General features: G+C 32.4%; 1 protein-coding gene across 3 annotated transcripts in view; it reads right to left on the bottom strand.

Annotated features, from left to right (window-relative positions):
- Nucleotides 1-24,750, bottom strand: part of Atg5 (autophagy related 5) — a 127,880-nt gene that overhangs the window by 930 nt on the left and 102,200 nt on the right. For all 3 annotated transcript variants that reach the window (XM_026389663.2, XM_026389664.2, XM_026389665.1), the window contains one exon: nt 15,216-15,333. In XM_026389663.2, coding sequence (XP_026245448.1) covers nt 15,216-15,333 — 118 coding nt within the window. The remainder of the gene's footprint in view (nt 1-15,215; nt 15,334-24,750) is intronic.

Raw genomic sequence — 24,750 nt, 5'->3', positions numbered from 1 at the left:
CACATGTTGCAATATGTATCACCCAAAACAGAAACCTGAGGGTTACAATGAATTCTGATAAAAATTCTGTTGCTATATGTGAAAGTATTCATTCTTTCTTAATTACTGTGCTTACCTAAGATTGACGTTAGTGAAACTATAGTGGAGAAAACAGAAAATACTCACTGACCAAATTATTGTAGTTACACATTAAAAATTATATATGGGGATTAAAAATGACAAGTACATGTCCATGTATATTTTAAAAATGTAAAACAAATGTGACTAGAAATCACCAAGAAATGAGATCAGCATTTCAGATATTGAATAAGACAGGAGCTTTGGATGATTTTCAGTAAAGTGTCCAAGTATAAGTCAAGAAGTGTTAGAGACAATATTAGAACAACAGTTAAAGTTTTAATCAGAAGGAACTAAGAGTCTGACTGGGGGATTCCTGTCTTAAGAGTCATGAAACCTGATTGATTTTTGTTAATACCCATTCACTTAATTAAAGGATACAGGAATGGGGGTTGGAGCTCAGTGGTAGAGCACTTGCCTTGCATACATGAGGCCCTGGGCTTGATCCTCAGCACCACATAAAACAAATAGATTAGTAAAACAAAGGTATTTTTTTAAAAGGACATAGGAATTGCTTTTCTTATAAATTCAAATTTTACTTCTACTTAAATATAAGATTATATTTTTGTTTTCATAATAGTCAGAAACAGAAACACTCTATTATAAAAGGAAAACAAAGAAAGAAAACTCCAAACTCCTCCAAGGAAAAGAAGAAAAAATCCCAACAAACAAAAAGCAAAAAAACTAAGCAGCTTTCTTTTACTCTTTTAACATAACTCTTGTTGAGTCTGCTTTTGGTCTCTTCAAAACACAATGTCACATAGTGGGGTAGGGAGAGGGAGCATGGGAGGAATAGATGAACTCTAGATAGGGCAGAAGGGTGGGAAGGGAGGGGAGGGGGCATGGGGTTAGAAATGATGGTGGAATGTGATGGACATCATTATCCAAAGTGCATGTATGGAGACACAAATTGATGTGAATATACTTTGTATGCAACTAGAGATACAAAAAATTGTGGTCTATATGTGTAATAAGAATTGTAATACATTCCGCTGTCATATATAAATAAAAATATTAATTTAAAAAAAGACACAAAATCTCTCAGCTTCCTGGAGATAGCAGGCAAAATTAAAAAAGGGGAATTCATGGAACTCAATGAGGGAGGAATACTCCACTTTTCCCTTCTGCTTTACACAAAATGACTTTCCAATCCTAGTGCTATTTTGTTGGGCAAAAGAAGCAAGAGGATGTGTGCTAATAATGGCTTGGTTGGTACCTGAAACAAGGTCTTTTTAAAGAAATATTTGGACTTCCTATTAGAGGTAGCACAGTCCTAGGAAGTGACAGTCTAATAGAGGACACAAAAACATAAGAGTTGACAAAAAAAGAATACAAAAATAAAAACCTAACAAATACACCACCAATTCTAAATACAACCAAATAAACAATATAAACAAACCCCCAAGGTACTGTGTTATAGTTTAACTCAATTTTAGGAAAACATATCACCTTGTATGCCACTAGTCTTAAAAATGCTTTAATCATTTCGATTTTTCTAGCAGACTTTGTTAGATACTTTTTTACAGTTATGATCACAGCATTAATATGATTGGTTTTGATAATAGTGGCATGGGTCATCTATAAATAAAAATTAAGCTTGATACAGGATACTACAGAATGTATATTATTAGTACTTTGGGAAGACTTTTTAAAATTAGCATTTAAACAGACAAGCCCTCAATTATTTAGAATGATTCATTCTTTGCAAGTTCTAGATTGACAAGATTTTACTGTATTAAATCTTTCTTAGAACATTTGAAAGCTTTTTTGGTATAGTTCTCTTTATATTCTTAATATATGCTTCTTTGAACTATTTCAATATTCTCAGAATCTTCCTCCTACTTAGCACTGAGTCAAAAAATGAAAGAGTAGTGGTGTAAAAGTTCTTAAAGTGTAAAGTTTTTTTTTCTTCAGCCAGTCACCTTTAGAACTTCTCAAACAGAAGATACAAGCAGCAATTCAATATCCAAAACACTGTGCCCAAAGCAACATTTAAAAGAAAGCAAATAAAATATTCCATAAAATCCACTGATGCAGTGTGGTAGAAAGGCAAAAGACTAACTTTATTGTCATATCCCTAAACAGAACAGTTTAGGATGTAAAATACATTTTGTCACTGTCTACATATGTCCAAATATTTCCCCTGTATTTATCTTTTCTGTTTCCTGACTTCCCTCAACATAATTGTAAGCAGTGGGATTCTTAGAATGGGATAGCAGTTCCCTTGAATCTACTAAGTTTCTCTTACTCACCACTGCAGCCTCAACTGGCTAGTACAGCACCTGTCCATAATAATTACTCAATAAACATTTTCATACAGATGTACTAGATACATGGGTATTTATTATACTATTCTTTCAACTCTTCTATTTGCTTGAAATGTTTCAAAAAAAAAAATCCTGGCTAGAGGAAAAATGTTTTCACAGCTTGGACAATTTTGTTGCTGGTAGAATATACAGTTCAGTTCAAATTGTTTTGAAAACAGTTGAGATTTTTTTTTGGGGTGGGGTGGAGGTACTGAGGATTAAAACCAAAAGTGCTCTACCAACAAACTACATCCCCAATTTCTTTGCATTTTGAGACAGGGTCTCACTAAGTTGCCCAAGAACTCGTGATCCTCTTGCCTCAGCCTCCCAAGTAAATGGGATTATAGGCATGGACCACCATGCCCAGCCAAGAATGGTTTCCGATGGCTACCTTTACTTACTATGTAGAAGAGCTTAACTTGTAAAGACTGCTTTGGTTATTAAAACAAAAAGTAAATGACATTTCCAGGTAAACCAAGCAGTATATATACTACCACCTTAATTCATACCACCATAATATTAACAAAGCACGACCAGACAATTTGGCAATATCTGAACTAACAAAAACAAACAATAAACAATGTATATTTAATTTTTTTCTAAACAATATAAAGGAAACACTTGCTACTGCTAAAGTAAACTATATTTTTGGTAAATATGTCTTTGTTTCAAAATGGGGATCTAGAACTTAGTACCTGGAATGAGAAACATGTCATTACAAAGTAAATGACTCAGGAGAAAAAATGTTACTGTATTCCTCCCCTAGTCAGGGCTTTAAAAAAAAAAATTGTTTTGTTTTGACTTTTTCGTGGTACAGGGCACACTGGACAAGGATCACTACCAAGCTACAACTCCTGTCTCTACTTGGGCTATTTTACATAATATATATTTTGCAGTACTGGGGAATAAACCCAGGGGCTCCCAAACACTGAGCTTTATCCCCTCCATTTTTATTTTTGAGATAGGATCTTGCTAAACTATTGAGGCTGGCCTTGAACTTGCAATCCTCCTGCTCTAGTCTCTAAAGTTGCTGGGATTTCAGGTGAGCATCACTCTGTTTTTTTTTATTTTTAAAGTTAGTTTAACACATTTTAAATTAGACAAACATTTCAGATAGTAATCTAGTAAACTAGTTCTATTTATTTAATACATGTCATTTGTTAGGAGTAACTTTGATATAATTTCAAATTTATAGTGAGTATTTTCTAATAGATTTTACTTAACACAATCACACTACAGTTATCTATATTAAGAGGTAATATAATACTATTAAGTAGTCCATATTCAAATTTTACATCTCAGTAATATATTTTTTCCCTCAAATTCAGTCTAGTATTGTCTTACTGCATTGTGTTGCTTTAACAAAATATATGAGACTGGGGTAATTAATGAGAAACAGAAACTTCTTTCTTTCTTTTTTTTTTTTTTTGTTTTTGGTACCAGAGATTGAACTCAGGGGCACTCGACCACTGACCCACATCCCTAACCCTATTTTGTATTTTATTTAGAGACAGGGTGTCTCACTGAGTTGCTTAGTGCCTTGCCATTGCTGAGGGTGGCTTTGAACTAGCAGTCCTCCTGCCTCAGCCTCCCAAGCAGCTAGGATTACAGGCGTGCGCCACTGTGCCTGGCAGAAATTTATTTCTTATAGTTTTGGTGGCTGGGAAACTAAAGTTCCAGGTGCTGGCACTGGTGTGGGCTTCTGTGCTACGTCTTCATATGGTAGAAGGTAGAAGAGCAAGAGAGAGAACCCATTCCTGCAAGCCCTTTATAGCAGGGTCAATCTGTTCCTTTTAAAGGACTGACCTCTCCAGCACATTTGTATTTGGGATTAAGTTTCCAATGTATGAATTTTGGGTGATACACAAACACAGAAGGACTCTCACATTGCATTCTATTTCTCTACTTTCCTTTAATCTGCAACCATTTTTTTTCTTTTAGACATTCTTTGTATTCTCTGACAATTTTAAATAGTATATTTCATTATTTTGTAGAGTGTCCACATAGCACTTTAAAAAACCAGTACCTATTTTAAAGTGAAAAATTTTAGAATTATTTCATTTGAATAAAAGTAAATTCAGACATATTTTGGTTATATGAGTAGAATGATAGGAATTACACATAGAAACAAGAATAATTAAATAAAAATCAGGAAGTAATTTACAATAAGTATATCACATGATATATACAGGTCACTAATGAAAATTACTAACTAAAAATATTAGCAAAATCTTACCTATATGTAAAATTGTTGCCTACATATAGGTAATGCAATGAATACAGTAATATACAATATAAATGAGGAAGAAAAGAGGTCTAATCACAGACTGATAGTTTCAAATCCTAATCTCTAAGGCTGTATGGGATATGCAAGCAAAGAACCTGGTAGAGTCTATTACAGGGCCTGAGCATGGTAGACATTCAGTAAAGTGATTCTCTTTACCACACCTTCCAGGGTGTCAAAAATATTATTTATCGGGCTGGGGATGTGGCTCAAGAGGTAGCGCGCTCGTCTGGCATGCGTGCGGCCCGGGTTCGATCCTCAGCACCACAAAGATGTTGTGTCTGCCGAGAACTAAAAAATAAATATTAAAAAATTCTCTCTCTCTCTCTCTCTCTGTCTCTCTCTTAAAAAAAAAACCTTTAAAAATGAGGACAGAAGATAAGTTTTAAGAAGGTCACGATTTGCTACCAAAAGGCAAGGAGTCTACAATTCTCTTCTTAAATTTACAGTTACAGGAGTAAGTTAATTCTTTTAATACCAGATATGTATATGTGTGTGTGTGTGTGTGTGTGTATATAAATTATAGATTCAATTTCACTGTTGAAAAAAAGACAACAAAACCAGTCAATGATTATACTAAATAATACTTGAAAAAAATCTGAAAGCAATGTAAACCCTCTGGATTAATTTCATAGTGCTCAATGTTTAAATTCAGTAAAACACGCAGAAGTCAAATGAGCCCCAATGTACTATAGTTATACTATTTCTTAAAGTTATACTATTTAAAAGACTTTAAGAAAGATTCTTTTAAAAAATACAAAAAACATTCATATAGGAGAAAAAACTTTTAAAATATTTATGACACACATTTTATGTACATTATTATTTGAGAATTTACACAATGTGATGATTTGCCTGTCAAGAGATTTCTATTGCCAATGGCTCATAAGCTTTTATCCCTGCATTTTATCCTCATTTCTAAGTGTATTTCAACAAGGAATATAACCTAAAGCTCTTTTAAAAAGAGTTACTTGATTTCTAGTGAGATGCTTAGGTTTTCTTCTTATAATTAATAAATAGACCAATGAAATCTCAATTTAAAAAGAGGCTAAAGAAATGGATATCTTCAAGGGACAGAAGCTTTTAATAGGAGAATTTCAGTTTAATTAGATAATTTTTTATTAAAGTTCATACTTAAATATGGAAAATAGCTAGTCAAATGATATAACCATTAAGTTAGTATTGTGGCTTTATATCTATATTTTATGACTTAGGAGTAAATTAAAGCTTCTGAAAAGTATTTAATACTTCTGAAAGAATTTTAAACAAAGAGATGAGCTTTTTGATCACCACTAGTCTGAACGATTTTGTTCTAGCTGACAAATTCTTTAACCTCTGATATGTTCATTAGTAAAATGCCAACTAATTGAATCCATTGACATGAAAAACCACAGGCTGAAATCTGAAGTGCATACATCATGCTGAAGGATTTTGACTCAGCCATGGAGGTAATAGTCAGTGAGGTCAGGTCAAAGGGGGTTAAACCAAGCCAGGATATAGCCAGAGGAATACATCAAACACTGATTTTAAAAGGGCAATTAATCTTAGACAGAAATGCTTCCTGGGGAATGAGATCTCAATCTTAAGAGCACACTACATGATGTAGCAGTAAAAATGAACATATACAAGCTTACAGAGCTTTTATCCTATGATCACAAACAGAAGGAGAGTGCTGTTTATCAGAGAACTACAAACCCATTTAAAAATACTTACATTAACTTCTTCCGGATCTATATTCACTTAGCTGTACAGGTTTAATGAACACATATACCAGTAAATATATTTCACATATCTTTTTTCATGTATAAAATCTTATTTTTGCCCCAAATATTTCCAGAATCTTGACTTAATATTAATCCTGAATTATTTTTAAACAAGAATTTCAAAATATGTCTAATTAATTCTTATATTGACTTTTGCTTGTAATCATATTTCTTAGTGAGGAGGAGAACATAAACCAAACAGTTTTTAAAAACACATATGGTTAATTATAATTGTAAAAAGAAGACTGTATTAAGTGATTATAAGACCATTTTAATAAACTCATGAAAAGCCTTCTGGCAAAACAAAAATAAGGTAATAGATGTTAAGCCTTAGCTACTAAAAAAAAAAAATTAATAAAACTTTGAAATCATAGGTTCAAAGTGTTTTGGATTTGCTTTCACAAAATGACTCAGTAATTCCAGCTCTGTATGACAGGGACCATTAATATTTGTCAAATATGAACTATAGAATAAGTACAAAGCTGACTGTTTTACTTAAAGTATAGGTAATAACTGTGCTATTTTTCTGGTACTAGGGACTGCAAACAGGGGATTGCATATAAGATCTAGAAAATGCTAGACAAATACTCTACTTCTGAGTTACATTCTCAGCTCTTTAGGAATTTTTATCACTAGGTTGCCCTGGATGGCCCCAAAATTGTGATTTTCCTGCCTTCGTCACCTGAGTAGCTAGGAGGCACAGATGGCCATCATACTTATATGTGGCCAGAATGAAGTCCCACAAAACTTATTTTAATGAAGTGATGACTTGCTTTTACTTGTTTGCATATATTATTTTGGCAAGAGAATTTTGCTTTTTGTTGCTAAAGATGGAATAGTAGTCATGAAAAGTTTTGTTACCTACTTTTGGGAAAGGTAGGTTATTTCACTTAGCTTGAGATTAAGATAGAGAACAATAATTGAGGGAAAATCAGAGGCATCTTTTGTTAGATCCAGTAATCTCATCACCTCCATTAATGGAGAATGAAAATAATCATTTCTATTTCTTTGATTTTAGAAAAGACACATAAATGGGCTTAAATTAAGAGATTCTGTATCACCAAGAATAGCCAATGGTGCATGTGTGGGGGAAAAGCACAGAGATGAAGAGAGAATGAAGTAATCAAGGCAAAGAACTTGACTCATTTAAGTTTAGAATTTATGACAAATTTAAGAGAAAACTTAATTACCCAGTTTAAGCTAACCTAAAAAAGTTAAACATGACTCTAGCAGATCTTTGCTCGTAAAGGGGTATATTTGAAAACTTTCAGAATTCCCACTGTGACTCACATCAATGAGGACCAAGAACAGTAAGATCCAGAAAGTGCTGAGCCAAAACGGAAGGCTTTCATTATAGCCAAGTGAACCAGTTTGGTGTTGGGATCACACTATCTCAGTGCATTTACAAGTATACCTTCCAGTGTTACATGAGAATAGCAACAGCACTAAATAAATGAATGATAAGCTATTTATAGTCTTCTCAATGAAAAACTTTCCTTTGTACCAACAGCATGCCATAGTCTCCTGATGGCCTCTTGCCTAAAATAGTTTTTATATTTTAACAAGTTATATAATGATAGTCAAACTGAATAAAGAAGATGCAATGACTAGAGATACTTGAGTGAAATAAGTGTCTTCCTTTTTTACCAGAACCACAGTTCTAGTATTTCTAATTATGTTCAGAAGTTAACTTCTAAAGAAATAAATCAATGGCATGTAACTCTTGCCATAACTTCAGATATTCTATCTTTATAAGTAGCTTCAATATTGGCTCACATTTAGAATTCATCATAGATCCATATTACCAACTACTATTTTGTATAGTGGAATTACGAACAAAAACAAAACTTCCTTAAAACTTGACTTCATAAATTTCATAAGCATATTTCTCTTATTTGTTAAAAAATTTTTTAAAAAGTTGGAAGATACAAACAAAACAAAACAAATATTAAAACCTTGGGAAAAAATAGGACTGTGAAGGCTAGCAGCAATAATACCTTTGGTTTATTTAATTCTATAACCAAATTATGAGACTGTTAACAGGCAACATCCTTGTTTGATAAACTGAGTAATCTGGATTCATTAAAAACAATTTCCCAACTCAAACCATATGAAGATATAGAAAGACACTATTCATTTAATTCAAATTCTAAATGAATGCAAAAAGCACTAGTGAAATTATAAAAATTATTAGTTTATCATAAACACTCAACCTGAGGAGGTTTGGGGGACCGCAGTCCTATGTTTCTATGGCATGAGTCTGCAAACTGAAATGCCAATTCGTCTGAGGGTTCAGAGTCACCATGCAGATGACTGACAACCCTAAGACATCAAACAACTAGCTTTAATACTACCTGAACACATGGAGGCTCTACCTTGTAAGGTGACCATGAGATTTACATGTTGTTTTCCTAACTGCTTTCTATATGTAAATTAATCAATCACAACATTTAGCTCACTTCATCACACAATCTAATCATATACAGCAAAGGAGAAAAAATATGAACATGCCACTTTTTTTTTTTTTTTACAATTCTGTGGTTTCTCATAAAACATATTAAAATTAAAGTAATTTCAGTTTTAAGTTAAACTGCCTAAATGGGGCATTCTAATTTCCCAGCCTCAGCTTCACTTAGTTCCCTCAGTGCCAACATTTCTGATCTTATCAAATACTTCATGCCGTAAATGGGGGAAAGACTGAAAAACATTTCTCCCTCAGCAAACAGAGTAGGGACATTTTAGCCCACATATTACCTGCCAGCAACCAGCAGCTGATTAGCTGATGAGGGATTCTACAGTGGGCATATGTGACCTGATCCCTTCTCCTTCTCATCTAATTTCTGCTCATCTTTCATTTAAGATTTCTAGGTGGTTCCTAATATGCTTTGAATATCCCTAGTCCTGCACATATTACAACTGTACATCTTTCTATCCACTGCAATTACACCAAACCTTTGAATTGCTGGGGATTGTATTATATGATTTACATATCTTAGTATCCCCAGGGCACAAGATAGTATATACAACGTAAAGAAAATGAATACTGAATTTTTAACATTAAATGGAAACCAAAAGTCAAACTGCAGTTGGGAAAGGAGTAAATACATTCTCAGGAAGAAGGCCAAAAATGGAAAGGGGAAACCAAGTGGTTACAGGACTGTATTTCTTGTTGGGAAAGATATTGGGAACAATTACTAATTTGCCATGAACACAAGTCTTTCCTACACATGTGCTCTACTTGTCCAACATCAAATATAAAATAAGGTTAAGAGCAGCCCAATACTTACAGAGAACTGATCAATGGAACCTTAAAATATATTTTAAAAAAATGAGAAAGAAGGGGCTGTGGTAGTATCACTCAGCGGTATCGCACTTGCCTGGCATGTGTGAGGCACTGGGTTTGATTTTCAGCACCTCATATAAATAAATACAAATAAAGGTCTACTAACAACTAAAAAAAAAAAAAAAAAGAGAGAATGAACATTTGATAATCCTAGCTTACACACATATATTAGAAGTCTGGGAAATGAAATATGATTAGACAAAGTTTATACCTTTTGTAATCTCCAAAATAAAAACAAAGTGCTATGATTTTTAATTTTTGTTACTGATATTTTAATATATGCTTTTCATAATGAACAAAGAAAGAAATATCTCACCTCAGGTCTGGTACAGAGGCTTAGATCTGAGTCATTTTAATTACAGCTGAAACCACAAAAACAATTTACCTGAGCTCACCTTTGGTTATTTCCTCTTACCTGTAACTTGGCTAACTCCCCTAGCCACTTGCAAATCAAAAAGAAACACACAAAGCAATTCGTCATGACTTACTTCATGAGAACAATGACTTAAAGCACGTCTTCATAAATATTAGTACATGATACTTTTATATGATGAAATAAAAAAAAAATTCCTTCACAGCTGAATCACTTCTTATAGGTAGTAGTAGACAATGGTGCCACATAACTTTTACAAGTACTTTCTCTTTTTATCATGTGATGATCGTCAGTTCTTATCCACACACACCCAATTTTAAAGTCTTTTGCTTTCAACTAGAGTGCAGGTGTGTCAAAATACTTACATTTTATAATATTACAGGTGCACTGAACCAGTTCTTTACTAAAACAGTGACTTGGTATTTCTGAATATTCTCCACAGGCTTTTAAATGACAATTACTTTCTAAAAATATCCATGAAGTGAGAAAAGGAAGAGGCAAAGAAAAATTTTTCTAAAGAAAAACTATGGGTGTAAGGAAAAATATTTTTCCCTCTTGGAATGAAACATACCATCAAAAGAACCTTAAAAGTTTAGGTATTATTTGTCATTTCAGTGAAGTCTGAGTCCTTCAAACAATATGAACACTTTACAGTTTGGGGGGGAGATGTTTACAAGGGACTCACCTAAAGCACTGTTTTGCCATGAGCCTTCATAGCCTTCAAGGTTTTATAACTGGCGTATGTTTGTTTCTTATAGTTTTGTTAAAAAAATTTTTTTTTTCCAAGAAAAGAACTGTACTCATACAAAATTTACCAAGTCAACTTTTAAGGAAGCAGTTTTGTTTTTCCTTCTGCTTGCTCATAATCCCACTATATAAAGACAAGTACTAGGTTGTTTTAGTACCAATTTTAGAATAAACAGTTTAAGAGGTAGGTGTGTGGGTTAAAATCAGCCACCTCACTGCCACATCTTCAAATAATATAAGGGAAATCACACTGTTCCTTAGAAAAGGATATACAGACAGGGAAGACTAGAAACATAGGAGAGAATAAGAATCTTTTAAAGAATAAATAGCATCACACGTTCCTGTGCCATTTTTGTGTAAGGTTGTGTTAATCTTATATATACTCTTTGGCCTGGGTGAAGGAATGGCAAAAGTGAGATGAAAAACACATTCTGATAAGGGGCATCAGACTGATTTCATTTATATGACTGATGTTTACAGTTACCATTTTAATAAATTCAACATAAAGAGTGGATAGAATTATATACAGAAATGCTAACAAAACAAAATAAACACAGTAGAGGTTCAGGTTCCTAAGATTACTCAGGGAATAACAATATCTTTAAAGGAGAATAGCAGATAACATTTAGGTGCTAAACAAAAATCACACAATGAACAGTTAAGAAAACACCAGTATTTTCAAATGATATTTCCAACTAAAATCTAAAAGTATTTTTTTTTAAAAAGAAGAGAAAATGAAAATGGGCAACCACAGTAAAGTAAAAAACCCAACAGTCCAGAAGGTGAAGATCTGAATTCTAAACCTAATTTTCTAATGAGCCAAGAGATGAAAAATTAAGAGACTGAAAAATAGAAGGCTCTATTATGACTATTCAATGATGTCAAATGCAAAATTAACTCCTAATTTCTTTCCACCCTTCTCTAATAAGTTTCCACTACTCAAATACACGTAACATCTAGAAATAGGCAAACATGAAATAAAAGTGAATTGAAATTATAAATTCATAGTTAACCAAAGAAACAAAATAAAATTTTAAGTAAGTCCCCTGTCCTGGATTAAAAAGAACTGTTAAATTTACATCTTAAACATAACACTAGTTTATCAAGAGAGAATCCCTTATACCATCCTCACTAAGCATTACAGATCATTCTGTGTATGCTGACAACTGCACTGATTGGGTAATAATAGATCATTATAGAACATTTTTTTTCTAAGGTTTTTGAGTTTCACTGTAATGGTCCCAATAATCAGGAATCTTATACAGAAATAAATTTTAAATGATCTGTGTGTGTGTGTGTGTGTGTTTTCCGGGGGGGGGGGGGTGTTACTGGGGATTAAACCCAGGCCATGTGCATGCAAGGCAAGCACTCTACCAACTGAGCTATATCTGCAGCCCTAAAGTGACCCATTTTTGAAAGCAGATTGTTTTAAAAAAAATAGGAAAACACAATAAAATAGCATTTAAATATTAAACTTAAGTTTCAATTTCAATTACTCTTAATTAATAAAAACATTTTTCCCTAATATTCTTTAAAATATCACTATGGGTCTCATCTAAATCAGCAACAAATATTATTAATCTCTTAATTATACCTCACATGGGAAAAACTAGTTTATATTCCCAAGTCCTCAAGAATATACTAAAGTAGACACCAAGCAGATTAAAAGCAAACTCCTTGAAACTTGGAAAAATGAACTAGAACAGTTAAGATTATTCCCAAATCAATGAAAGTTTCCACAAATTCCTATAAACTAAATACAAAATAAAGATGTACAGGAAAATGGCAACACTGATTGTCTCCAGTGAAGGGAAATGTTAAAGAGTTTGGTGTATAAAAGTTGGGAAGGGGGTACGGGGGTGTAGCTCAGTGGTAGTTCGCTTGCCCCACACATGTGAGGCTTTTGGTTTTATTCTCAGCACCACATAAAAATAAATAAACAAAATAAAGATATTGGGTCCATATATAACTAAAAAAAATTATTAAAAAAAAGTTGGGGAGGGGAATTTTTTTCACTGAATTCCTTCACATATGCATTTTTTTATCTTGGAATTTTATAAATGTATTACCTATTAGATTAACAAATAAAATAAGCTTCAAAAACAAGATAAATAAGACTTTACCTAAATTAAATATTTTTACTCTGCAAAAGAAAAAAGATAAGTCATAGATGAAACACACTGAACACAAAATGGATGAAACTCAAAAAATTATGCTAAGTTGCAAAAAGACAACATACTTTACAGTTCCATTTATATGAAATTCAATCCAAAAAAGGTAAATTTTAGAAACAGAAAGCAGACCAATGGTAAACACAGCACAAATTAGCTGAAAATAAGTACAAGAGAACATTTGGAGGACATGGAAGTGTTCTAAAACCACTATGTGGCAATGTTTATACAACTCCTGTATTGTATTAAAAAAGTCACTGAAAAAAAAAAGTCACTGAACTGAACCCCAAAATAATAATTTAACTGAAATAGTGAAAAGTCACTCAGTAGTAAAGATGAAATAATATTCTAAGGTATTATTATAACCAACTTAAAGTTAACCACTACATGATTTAATTATAAATAATGATTTGAGGTGAAAATAGTACAGAGAAAGAATTCTAGTATTAGAGATATGAGGCTGTGTATAAGAGACCATCAGAAACACTGGATATATAATCCAGTAAAAATGTAACATTAGTGAAAACAAATGTTATATTAACACTTCTAAAAAATATATTCATAATTTTTAAAATGAATGAATTCTCTGCTATATCAATAATTTTCAGGAGTGATCACGGGTCTATTTCTTTAATCCCTTCTGGTAGGAATTCTGATGGCATTTCAGACTCTCCTCCTTTCTCCTTCCCATTGACCCTTTTTAAGAAGTGCTAAATATACATAGAAATGCCAGTTAGGTAAGCATACTTGACTAATGTTACACTCACAGAGAGGATGACATACTCTGAACTCCACATTTTTTTGTAGGGTCATTTAGGTGGAATATCAACATTCTCCCCAATCCCACTGTTTCTAATTCTACTTCTTACAAAAACCACTTACTTAGATTCTTGAACTGTGTGGACAGTTAAACAACATGTAAATAACCTTGCAATCCCCCAACTTAAAATATATTCATAATAAAAGCAACATTTTCAAGTATTACTTTTATATTTACTAAAATATTATCTCTTTCCAACTAGGATTTAAAATATCAAGTTACACTTTCTTTGCTATATAAAAAATAAAATTTCATGCAGAATAGGCTACTGAAAATTTCTCTTTTTAAAATAAATGTAATTAGGGCGCAGGTTGTGGCTCAGTGGTAAAGCACATGCATGAGGTACAATGTTCGATCCCACATAAAATCAAACAAACAAACAAACAAACAAACAAATGTATTCAATAGCGAATGCAGTAATGATTAGGTGAAGGAAAAAAGGAAAAAAAAAAACCCAAACCAGAATATCATGTATAAAATGAGCATTCCTAATGCCAAAATCCAAAATGTTTTGAGCAATAATATTAACAGCACAAGTCGAAAATTTCATACCTGCCCATATGTAACAGTCAGTCAAAATACATGCACACGAAAAATATCATAAAAACTGCCTTCAGGCTGTTTATAGGAATAATAATGAAACATAAATGAATTTGATGTTTAATCATAGGTTTTATCCTCAAGATATCTCATTATATTTATGCAAATATCTAAAATCAGGGGGAAAAATCCAAACACTTTTGGTGCCAATCATTTCAGATAAGGGATATTAAACTCTATGTGTGTGTATATTTTTCCCCCCTTTCAAATCTACCAGAACTCACATCAGAGATGTGGTAAGAGGGCAATTTTAAAACAATGTATTTTATTTTGCTAAAGAGAATCAGTGGTTTCACTGCAAGTGTTTCTGCTACAAGCAATATCCGCCTACAAGATACTGAAAATTTCTTCCTGAAATAACTAGTGTTAAGTATGCTTATTTTACTTCATTAAAAAAGGGATTTATCAGAGCATGGCGGAGCATGCTTGTAATCCTAGTAGCTTGGGAGGCTGAGAAAGGAGGATCAAAAGTTCAAAGTCAGCCTCAGTAACTTAGGGAGGCCCTAGAAAACTCTGTGAGACCCTGTCTCAAAATAAAAAACAAAATGGGCTGGGAATGTGGCTCAGTGGGTAAACCCCTCTGCACTCAATCTCTGGCACCAAAATAAACTAACAAACAAATTAATTAATTAAAATTTAAAGAGAATTTAAAACAGAAAATGAAGTGTTTTAATGTTGCTAATTACATTACCTTCAGGAGCAATTGCAGAAGGACAAACTTCTTTGAGGAGATCGCCCAGTGTATGTGGCTGTCCATCTGCAGCCACAGGACGAAACAGTTTCTGAATGAAAGGGCGTTCAGTCGTTGTCTATTTGAAAAAGGAAAAGATAATCCAAGCAATTAAATTTTTGCTGCTACTCCCTATAAATTAAAAGATCTTAAATTTTATGTTGCTACTAGGTATCTTGTAATATGGTGTAACCAGAAGTACACAAAATCACAGATATGGTATCACTGGGAAACATGTTTAATGATATAAATTTATATAAATCTAATGCACCAGAAATAATCAGGCAAATTCAGGAAATGGAACATTCTTAAAACAACAGGCCAAAAAAATAAGGCATTAAAAAACAAAACAATATAAAACAAGAACATATAGACAAAAGTGATTGTGTCAGTAACTTTTAAAAAAGGAGTATAATAAGAGATAATGCGAAAATAAAGCCTGGCTGAATACTACACTGGAGAAGAAAATTTCTAAAAAATGCATTATAAAAGAATTTTTTGATAACTGGGGAATCATACCAAATACCAAAATTCTATAATATAATAATGATAATCACTGTCATAATATATTGCTAATCATTCCAGTTTTATCCATGTTTAAAATGGTTTTCTTTTCCTCAACTATCTCAGTGACAATGAAGGCCTCATCATGATCCAGAGTACAGAGGCTCTGGAATTGGTCAGGGATTATGAAGAACACTGTTGTTTATGAGCTCTATGATCTCCCACTAAGTTCCTTTCACTGTTATTTTGCATATTTCTTGAGTTTGTTGTAGGAATAAGTAAGGAATCGTGTCAAGCACAAAATAAATATTTTTAAAAAATCCCTTTCCTCTTTACTGTTACTTACCTTTTTTAAAAATATTTATTTATTTTTTAGTTATTGGCGGACACAACATCTTTGTTTGTATGTGGTGCTGGAGGATCGAACCCGGGCCGCACGCATGCCAGGCGAGCACGCTACCGCTTGAGCCACATCCCCAGCCCCACTGTTACTTACTTTTAAAATGGTAAGTTTAAATTTTAAGTTTCCTGGAGTAAAACAATCATAAAAATACAAAGGTTTGTGTGTGTGTGTGTGTGTTTTTTTTTTTTTTTTTTGGTTTGGTTTGGTTTAATCCAAGAGATACATCTCAATCTCTCTGACATAAGTGTTATAGATTTAGCTTTAAAAAAAAAAAAAAAACAACTAGCTTTAAGTGCTGACATAAACTAAAAATCTTGATAATATGCATTGATTATACTTCAATTCACTTCATTAACTGAAGTCTATAGGGATTAAAAAATATGATTGATAGTTTTAGTTTAAGAAGCCTATAGTTTTTGATACAAGTTGAAACCAAGAATAATATGTTCAGGCAACTGATTAATTATATAATAAAGATAATAAGGGTTAGGGAAGTTGAGAGGAAAAAGAAATGAATAGAGAAACACAGTAATAATTTAAAATATCTACAATCCACTTTGAATTTCTATCTTCCAGACCATGAAGATGCTTTAAAGACTTTTTAGCAAAGGAAGTGGCATGATGAAAGAGACTTTTTCTGAAAGCTCATGAAAGCAGTACTGTGGATGATGATTTGGTTAAGAGGTAAAAACAGAATGACTGGTGAGAGGCCAGCTGATAAAGCAAGTCCATGTGATGACAACCAGGACTGAGACAATGGGAAAGACAGTGGCAGAAATGCATGCCAATTTAAAGAAAAAAAAAAAAACCTCAAAATGCACCTCCTTTAGTCCAACCTGAAAGAAAAACAAAGCCAAAGAAATCTCTTCAAAAAGTTGAAAATCTCATACAAATCCTAATTAGTTACAGAATAGTGAGATGGCTTGGCTATGATAAAATTGCCTGAAAACAATATACTTGACAGGAAAGGTTAAGTAATCTTAGTTACATGTTAAAAAACAGACACTGCCCTCTAACCCTGCTGTTTCTCTGTATCTTTCCTTTTCCCACTCTCTCCTAAACCTGAGCAGGTGTAACCTTCAACAGTTTTTTAAAACAAAGTATTTTGTTTGGTAGAGGAAAAGTTCTGTAGACGGTAACCAAAAATACTTTCAGCAAAATGCTGTTTGCATTTATTACAGAATAAATGCAAGGAAAAGCCTATTCCAAATATATTCAAGTAGGTTAACCAACATTAATGTGGGTAACAACGTATGTTTATTTATTCTAATAAGCTGGAAATTAGAAAATGCATTGACAATAAGAGGCACAACCATAGTACAAACTTATAAATCATATAGATCAAGTTCAAGTCTTATGTGAAACGTAAGGCATATACTCCAATCAAAAAATGCAAGGCTCTTTCTTCTTAAGGGAGTAAAAACTTAAAACCAGAAAGAATTGGCTTCAAGTCCTGTTTCTATCATTTGTTATGAAAACATGAGCACAATTACTTTTCTAAATCTCCATTTCCTTAACTGAAAAAATATAAATAATCACACACATACGAACACAAATAAGATGTGTACTAAAGGAGATGACGCCTACATTGTAGTTTTTTAAATAATAAAATGCACAACATGATCATGGCACATAGTAATTTGGAACTTAAAACATCAATGACCAGCTAGGCACGGTGGTGCACGCTTGTACTCCCAGCAGCTCCAGAGACTGAGACAGAAGGATGGTGAGTTCACAGCCAGCCTCAGCAAATTTGAGGTGCTAGGCAACTCAATGAGACCTTGTCTCAAATACAAAATAGGGCTGGGAATGTGGCTCAGTGGTCCAGTGCCCCTGTTCAATCCCCAGTACCACCACCACACAAAAAAACATACCTCCAACCAACCAACGACCAGGACCACAATTTTAGAATGCTGCAGTGCACATTTGATTTACTATTATCCAAACTTAGTATATTTAGTTTTTATTTCCTTTTACCTTCAATTTATTTTCTTAAAATTCATTTATATGGATACCAAAAACTCCAGAGTGATAAAATTCAGAAGCTTATATTTTAATATTTATTTATATGCAAGAGGGCAAAGGCAAAGTCATTTGGGGACTTTGATTCAAAGCTAGTCTTGAACTTAATCCTGAAGTCATGACCCATGAAAGAAAATACCAATAAGCTAGACTTCATTTAAAAAAATAAACAAACTTTTCCTCTATAAAAAGGCCTAAAGAAGATTAAACGACAAGCTACAGCCAGGCATAGTGTACATGCTGTAATCCTAGTTACTAGGGAGGCTGAGGACGGAAGATGGCTAGTTTGAAGGCAGCCTGGGCAACTAAGTAAGCAAGACCCTGACAAAAATTTTAAAAAATAATTTATAAAATTTTAAAAAAGGTCAAGCCTCAGACTGAGAGGAGAAAATCTACAAATCACATTTCCAACACAGGTCTTAAACCCACAGTACACAAAACATGCTAAAAATTCAATAGTTAAAACAACAACAACAATCTAATTAGAGCATGGGCAAAAGACACAAGCAGAAATTTTACTAGAGGATATAGAGATAGTAAATAAGCACATGAAAATATGTTTAATACATGAGTGTCTGCTAAGAAAATGCAAATAAAACCATAATGTATCTGATATTACTACACACCTACCAGAGTTATCTAAAACAAAAATTAATGGATGTTAAAAGTATATACCTCAAAGGTTCTTGGTAAAGAGTAAGGCAAGGCATTATTTAAACAATGTCTAGCACATACTAAATGTTCAATATACAGTTACTGTTTTTATTAAACATGACTTAACATTCAATGGAAGCTTATTCAATATTAATATGGACTATGTACTAACTTATAAAACAAAAGGATGATTACAAAACATATTCATCATGTAGTTAACTCTTAATATGTTAGCATTAGTGCTAATTGTTGTTTTGCTCATATATATCTTATCATGATATAGTATGAATTAGAAATGTCATGACAATTTGTATGAATTACAAATTGTCATTTATCAAAATGACAATTTGCAAAAAAAGAGAGAATTTACAGCAAGAAAGGTACATAAAAGGCTCACTGACTAAGGAGTTAGAGACCATACAGAGAAGGAAGAATTCTATTAGAGAGCAACAGGAGACTGAATTCACTGAAACAGTGAAAACTGGTTATAAGAGAGAAAAAAACTTTAAAAAATCAGATAATGACAAATTTTATATTCTGCTTTAAAGTTCTTTGAAACAGGCTTATTGATTTACTAAATGTATAAGTAAAATTTATTTGATAATTTAGATGGGTTGCTTAAATATATCAGAGGATTTTTATTTGTAAGATTTGCAGGTATATTTGAAAGAAGTCAGCTATTAAACTACAACTGGAATCAGCCAGTGTCTCAGAATGTAATTAGATTGATATGCAAGTAGTACCCTGTGGTAAGAATTAAATCTAGAAAAGGAATGAGTTACAAAAATGGCTATATTATATATTATCAGTAGCATAAAACCAATGGAAAGGCATTAGAAAAACTAGGCTTTATAATTGAAAATCCCATCAAAACTGGACTCACATTCAGTCAGTATATTTTCACTTGACACCATTATTTAAAATAATGTACCTAAGTAATAATAAGGCAAATTTACTATTAGTGTTTTTCGGATCTTTAGCCAAGAAAAAAAAAAAAGAAAGAAAGAAAGACAGAAAAGAAAACAACAACAAAAATTTTAACATAATAGGTAACTTCAGTGAATCACACATAGTTGCTAACATTCCATTAAGAGTCTTTACAGATACTGCAATATAAACAAAACTTCAATAAAGAATATATTTGTAGGGCTGGGGTTCTACCTCAAGTAATAGAGCACTTGCCTAGCATGCATGAAGTACAGGGTTTGAGTGCAAGCACCACCCCCTACACATGAATATTGTTTCCTAATTTTGTTTAAAAATACAGTGATAACGGATAACAGAAATACAGCAAGTGCTGAGAGAATGTTGTAAAGCTAGAGTACAAAATTTAACTCTGAAGGCTGGGAGTACAGCTCAGAGACCCTGGGTTCCATCTCCAGCACCCCCAAAAACAAAACAAACAACTCTGGACTTCTCAGGCAATAAAAGCAAAAAAAGAAACAAATTATAACCAGTTGTATAACTTTGTTTTCTAAGAATGCAAGATACACCAGTAGGTATAAAGTAAAATACACTAACTGTAGTAGAATGTAAAATTAACAGCGAGGAATTTCTAAAAAGAGGATGAGAACAAAGGAGGCAATATAGAGCAATCTTCAAGCTACAACTTGAAACAGATTTTTTTTTTTTTAAATGGAGAAAGACTTAGGCCATTTTAGTACTCAGAAGGCAGCTGGAATGTAACAATACTTGAGAGAAATCAGTGGAAGAAAAATGTGGGCTAAAGACCACAGCATAGGGAGATTAGAATTTCAAATGTAGTGGAACGAACAAAAGCTTGGTTGGAATCTCAACTACCAATATGACTGACTTACTGTATGCCCAGGGCAAATTACACCCAACTCTAGGAGTTTGTTTCTTAATCTGAAGAATGGGGAAAAATTATATCTTTAAATGATTGCTGTGAAAATTAAATGATATAATATATAAAATTCTAATGCAACAGATAGTTAACATATGGTTATTCCTTTTCATTCCTCTTTAAAAACACTGTTAAATGTGTAACCAAAGAAAGTTAATAGTATTTAGTTGTTACAGAGCCAATTACCGAGAGAATGAAAAATAATTAGTATTCAACCACCAGTTTCCATTGATATTTTGCTAATTAGAACAATAATATGTGATACAAAGACAAAGAAAACTGGGGTTTACACAGGACATGCAGTAGGCATTACCAATGACATCTGATACATGCTTCAAATTGTCACATGCATATTTGGCTTGAGACATAATCATGCATGTCAAATTTGGCATCACATGCTTTTCAAAAAAGGCCTCACATTAAAATTTGCTTAATAATACAGACAATTACACTACCTCATTAAATAAAACGAACAGACCATTTAAAAAATATGCTTTAAGACCTTTATATAAACAGTATGATGATGCGAAGTGAGGGAACTGGGAGGAGAGCTGGAGGGAGTCTGGACCACTTTATGGAGGAAAATAAGGAGACTTGAAAATAAGCACTAGTTATGCTAGGAGAGTCTGAAGCTTATTTTTAATATTCCCGACAACACTAAAAACTAACAATTAACATTTGAGAAGCTGTCATTATTACAGTCAAGGACATTTAATCTCTAAAGTAATAGTGTCTTAAATGAGACTATGATTAAATGAAAAGAACCCATCAGAATTATATCCACACATCTAGTTTGAAGTTTGTATTTTGTCTTATATAAATTATTGTATTTATTATAATTTAGTCTAGACGATGTTAAATATATTTTGTAACATAAATACAAAGGGCATCCTCCATATATCTGTTCATTAAGTAACATGTGTAACAGAAAAATACTATTTATCTACCTTAGGATCAAGATCAATTTGATATTGTTTATAAGACTATTTATACAGAAAAAGTTAAACTGTTTTAAGATTTTTTACATAAAATTTATCAGTAGAATGGCCAAAGAAGAAGACACATATAAAGGGGCAAGACTGATGATTTTTAGTAATAATTATGCTCATTCCCAAAAGACTTCAAAGTCCTACTGACAATCACAGCTGAAATTTCATTTTATATAACAGGTTTAAAATATTTGCTAATTTTATTGAAAATCACACTAAAAATTTAGACTAATACAAGAATAATGAAATTGTTTTCTTAAGAGTCAAAGAGTACTTTTGTATATGAACATATCTTATAGTATACTTAAATAATTAAGAAATTTGTACAAATAAAGATATCAAACTAGCAAGAAGAAAGTCAGAATAAAACCAGCTGTGCTGACCTCAGAAGCAAAATTCTGTTCTGATATCCAGTCAAGTATCCTTCTGAGAAGAAAAGTGGGTCTAAACTCAGGCCAGGATCTAGTGAAACTCTGCAAAGAACATATTCTTCTGCGCCTCCTCTAAGGGATTTATATAGTGCACATTAAAATTTATGACATGGAAGTATCTATTGTTTTGTTTCTGACACAATAATTTTCTAAAATAGCATATGAAGGCAAGTGATACAGATCTCATGGTTGATACAATTAGCAGATCAAGGAATTTAAAAAAACATAGCACTTGTCTGCTATGAATAATATGTGAAAAAGTAATGTAGTATAACTATAAAACTTAGAATAAAACACAGGAGGAAATCTTTGTGGCCTTGGATAAATAAATGGCTTTCTTAGCTGTGACAACCTAAAAGCACAAGCAACAACAACAACAACAACAAAAAATGGAACTGAACTTGATGGAAATTAAAAACTTTGCTTCTTCAAATGACATCATGAAGAAAATAAAAATCTACAGGGGAAAAAAAAAACATTTGCAAACCATATATCTGATGAGACAAATATCCAAATATATAAAGAATTCTTTCAACATAAAGAGATAACCCAACTTAAAAATGAGAAAAAGGATTTGAAGACATTTCTCATTAGTAGATACACAAATGACCTGTTAAAACACATGAAAAGATACTTAGTTTCATTAGTCATTAGAGAAATGCAAATCAAAACCAAAATGATATACCCCTTCATACTCATTAAGATTGCTATAATTAAAATGACAGAAAATAAGTGTTGGAAAGGATATTAAAACCTTCATTCATTACTGTATGTAAAATGTAAAAATGGTGCGACTACTTGGGAAAATAGGTTAACAATATTTCAAAAGGTGAAACACAAAATTACCAACAACCCAGCATTCTCCACCTAAATATCTATCCAAGAAATAAATCTACTGAAAATATGTCCACTGAAAACTTCTACATGTTCACTGAACATATATTCATAATAGTCAAAAAGCAAAACAATGTTTTCATATTTTATTTCATATTTAAAGGTAGGCATTTAAAAACAATCCTAAATATATAAGAACATCTATTGTGATGTTTTCACTTACACATCCTGATCCCTACTTAAAATATGAAAGCAAATGTTTATCAGTTGATGAATGGAAAAACAAAATGTGAGATCACCATTACGGGGCTGTAAGAAGGAATGAAGTATGGATACATTCCAAAACATGGAGAAATTGTGAAAATATTATGCAAGTGAAGGAATCTAGACACAAAGGGTCATATTATGTGATTCTAATTATCTGAAATGTCCAGAATGGGAAAATACAGAAAATAATTCATAGTTTCAAGGGGCTGGAGAGAGGGGGAAATTATGAATGAATAGTAATGGCAATAGGATTTTTTCTAGGAGTGATGAAAATGCTCTGCAATCTTGTAGTGCTGATGGGTACACAACTGTGAATATTCTAAAAATCACTGCATAGCCTATTTGATTTCAGTGCTACCAAATTCAATTTAGCAAGATTTTTTTTTCATTTAATTGCTTACTGAGGTTAATAAGATTCATATGGTGCTACTTCCAAAGGTATGGAAAACAATTTAAAGAGAAAAAACTGGGCTGAGTTATTATAACTTCTATCAGGTATAAAGTGAAGCAAAAAATTTTCATCCATGAAGTCATTCTGAAAAGCCCAGGGACAAGATCCTTACATAAGAATTCTCCAAAATATTTTGTAGTTATACTGATACAAAGGTAAAACCTGAGCATATATAAGATACTTTGGTGGCTTAGAATGAAGTTGGATTTAAGCTTGAAATTTATGGTGACGTTAAAAGAGAAAATACATTGGTATTGTTTCAACCAGATATAATGTTCGGTGTAGAAGAATATTTGGCTTTATAATAATTTTAAACTTTGAAAGCACACACCAAAGTTATAATCGCATTTGTATGTGTTCTTAGCTACTTCAAGTCTTCTGTGGAGAGAAAAAGGCAGGCATTTAAAAACAAACCTAAATATATAAGAACATCTATTGTGATGTTTTCACTTACACATCCTGATCCCTACTTAAAATACGAAAGTTCAGTAAACAAATTTTTAATAAGATAAAAGTCAATGTGCTTCAAAAACATTAAAGTTGTAAAAGCAAAAAAAAATCACTGCATAATATTCTTTAAGAGAGACCTTTATAATATTGGGATTAGATTAAGCTGTTGGTTTTTGCTAAAAAAAAAAAAATCCTCATATGAATGATAGAAGGAGTCCTTCCGGAGTGATGGCTGAAACTTCATGTTTTATTTATAGCTATATATCATACCATAAGTTTGTTTTACATGTGAGTTATCTGAAAACAATCATTATATTTCAAAAATGTAAATAAAAACAAACAAAGGAGGTCAACAGTCACAACACCAGAGAAATATTTCTATCCTCATTGACTTAAAAAACCAGGTATTCCCCCCCCCCCCAAATTGTATAGCATCATAGCAATTTTAAGTTGTCTGTGGGAATTAAAGGAACCCTGTCTTGTTTACCAATACCCATATAATATTCATTTTCTAATAATTAAAATGAAGCAATTTTTTTTTTAAATTACAAAATGCTAGTTAAAAAAAATGGAGGGGGCTGGGACTGTAGCTCAGTGGTAGAGCACTTGCCTAGCACACGTGAGGCA

The sequence above is a fragment of the Urocitellus parryii genome, chromosome 8, assembly GCF_045843805.1.
Source record: "Urocitellus parryii isolate mUroPar1 chromosome 8, mUroPar1.hap1, whole genome shotgun sequence".
In the NCBI taxonomy this organism is placed as follows: Eukaryota; Metazoa; Chordata; class Mammalia; order Rodentia; family Sciuridae; genus Urocitellus; species Urocitellus parryii.
This window is presented reverse-complemented; position numbering and strand designations above follow the sequence as displayed.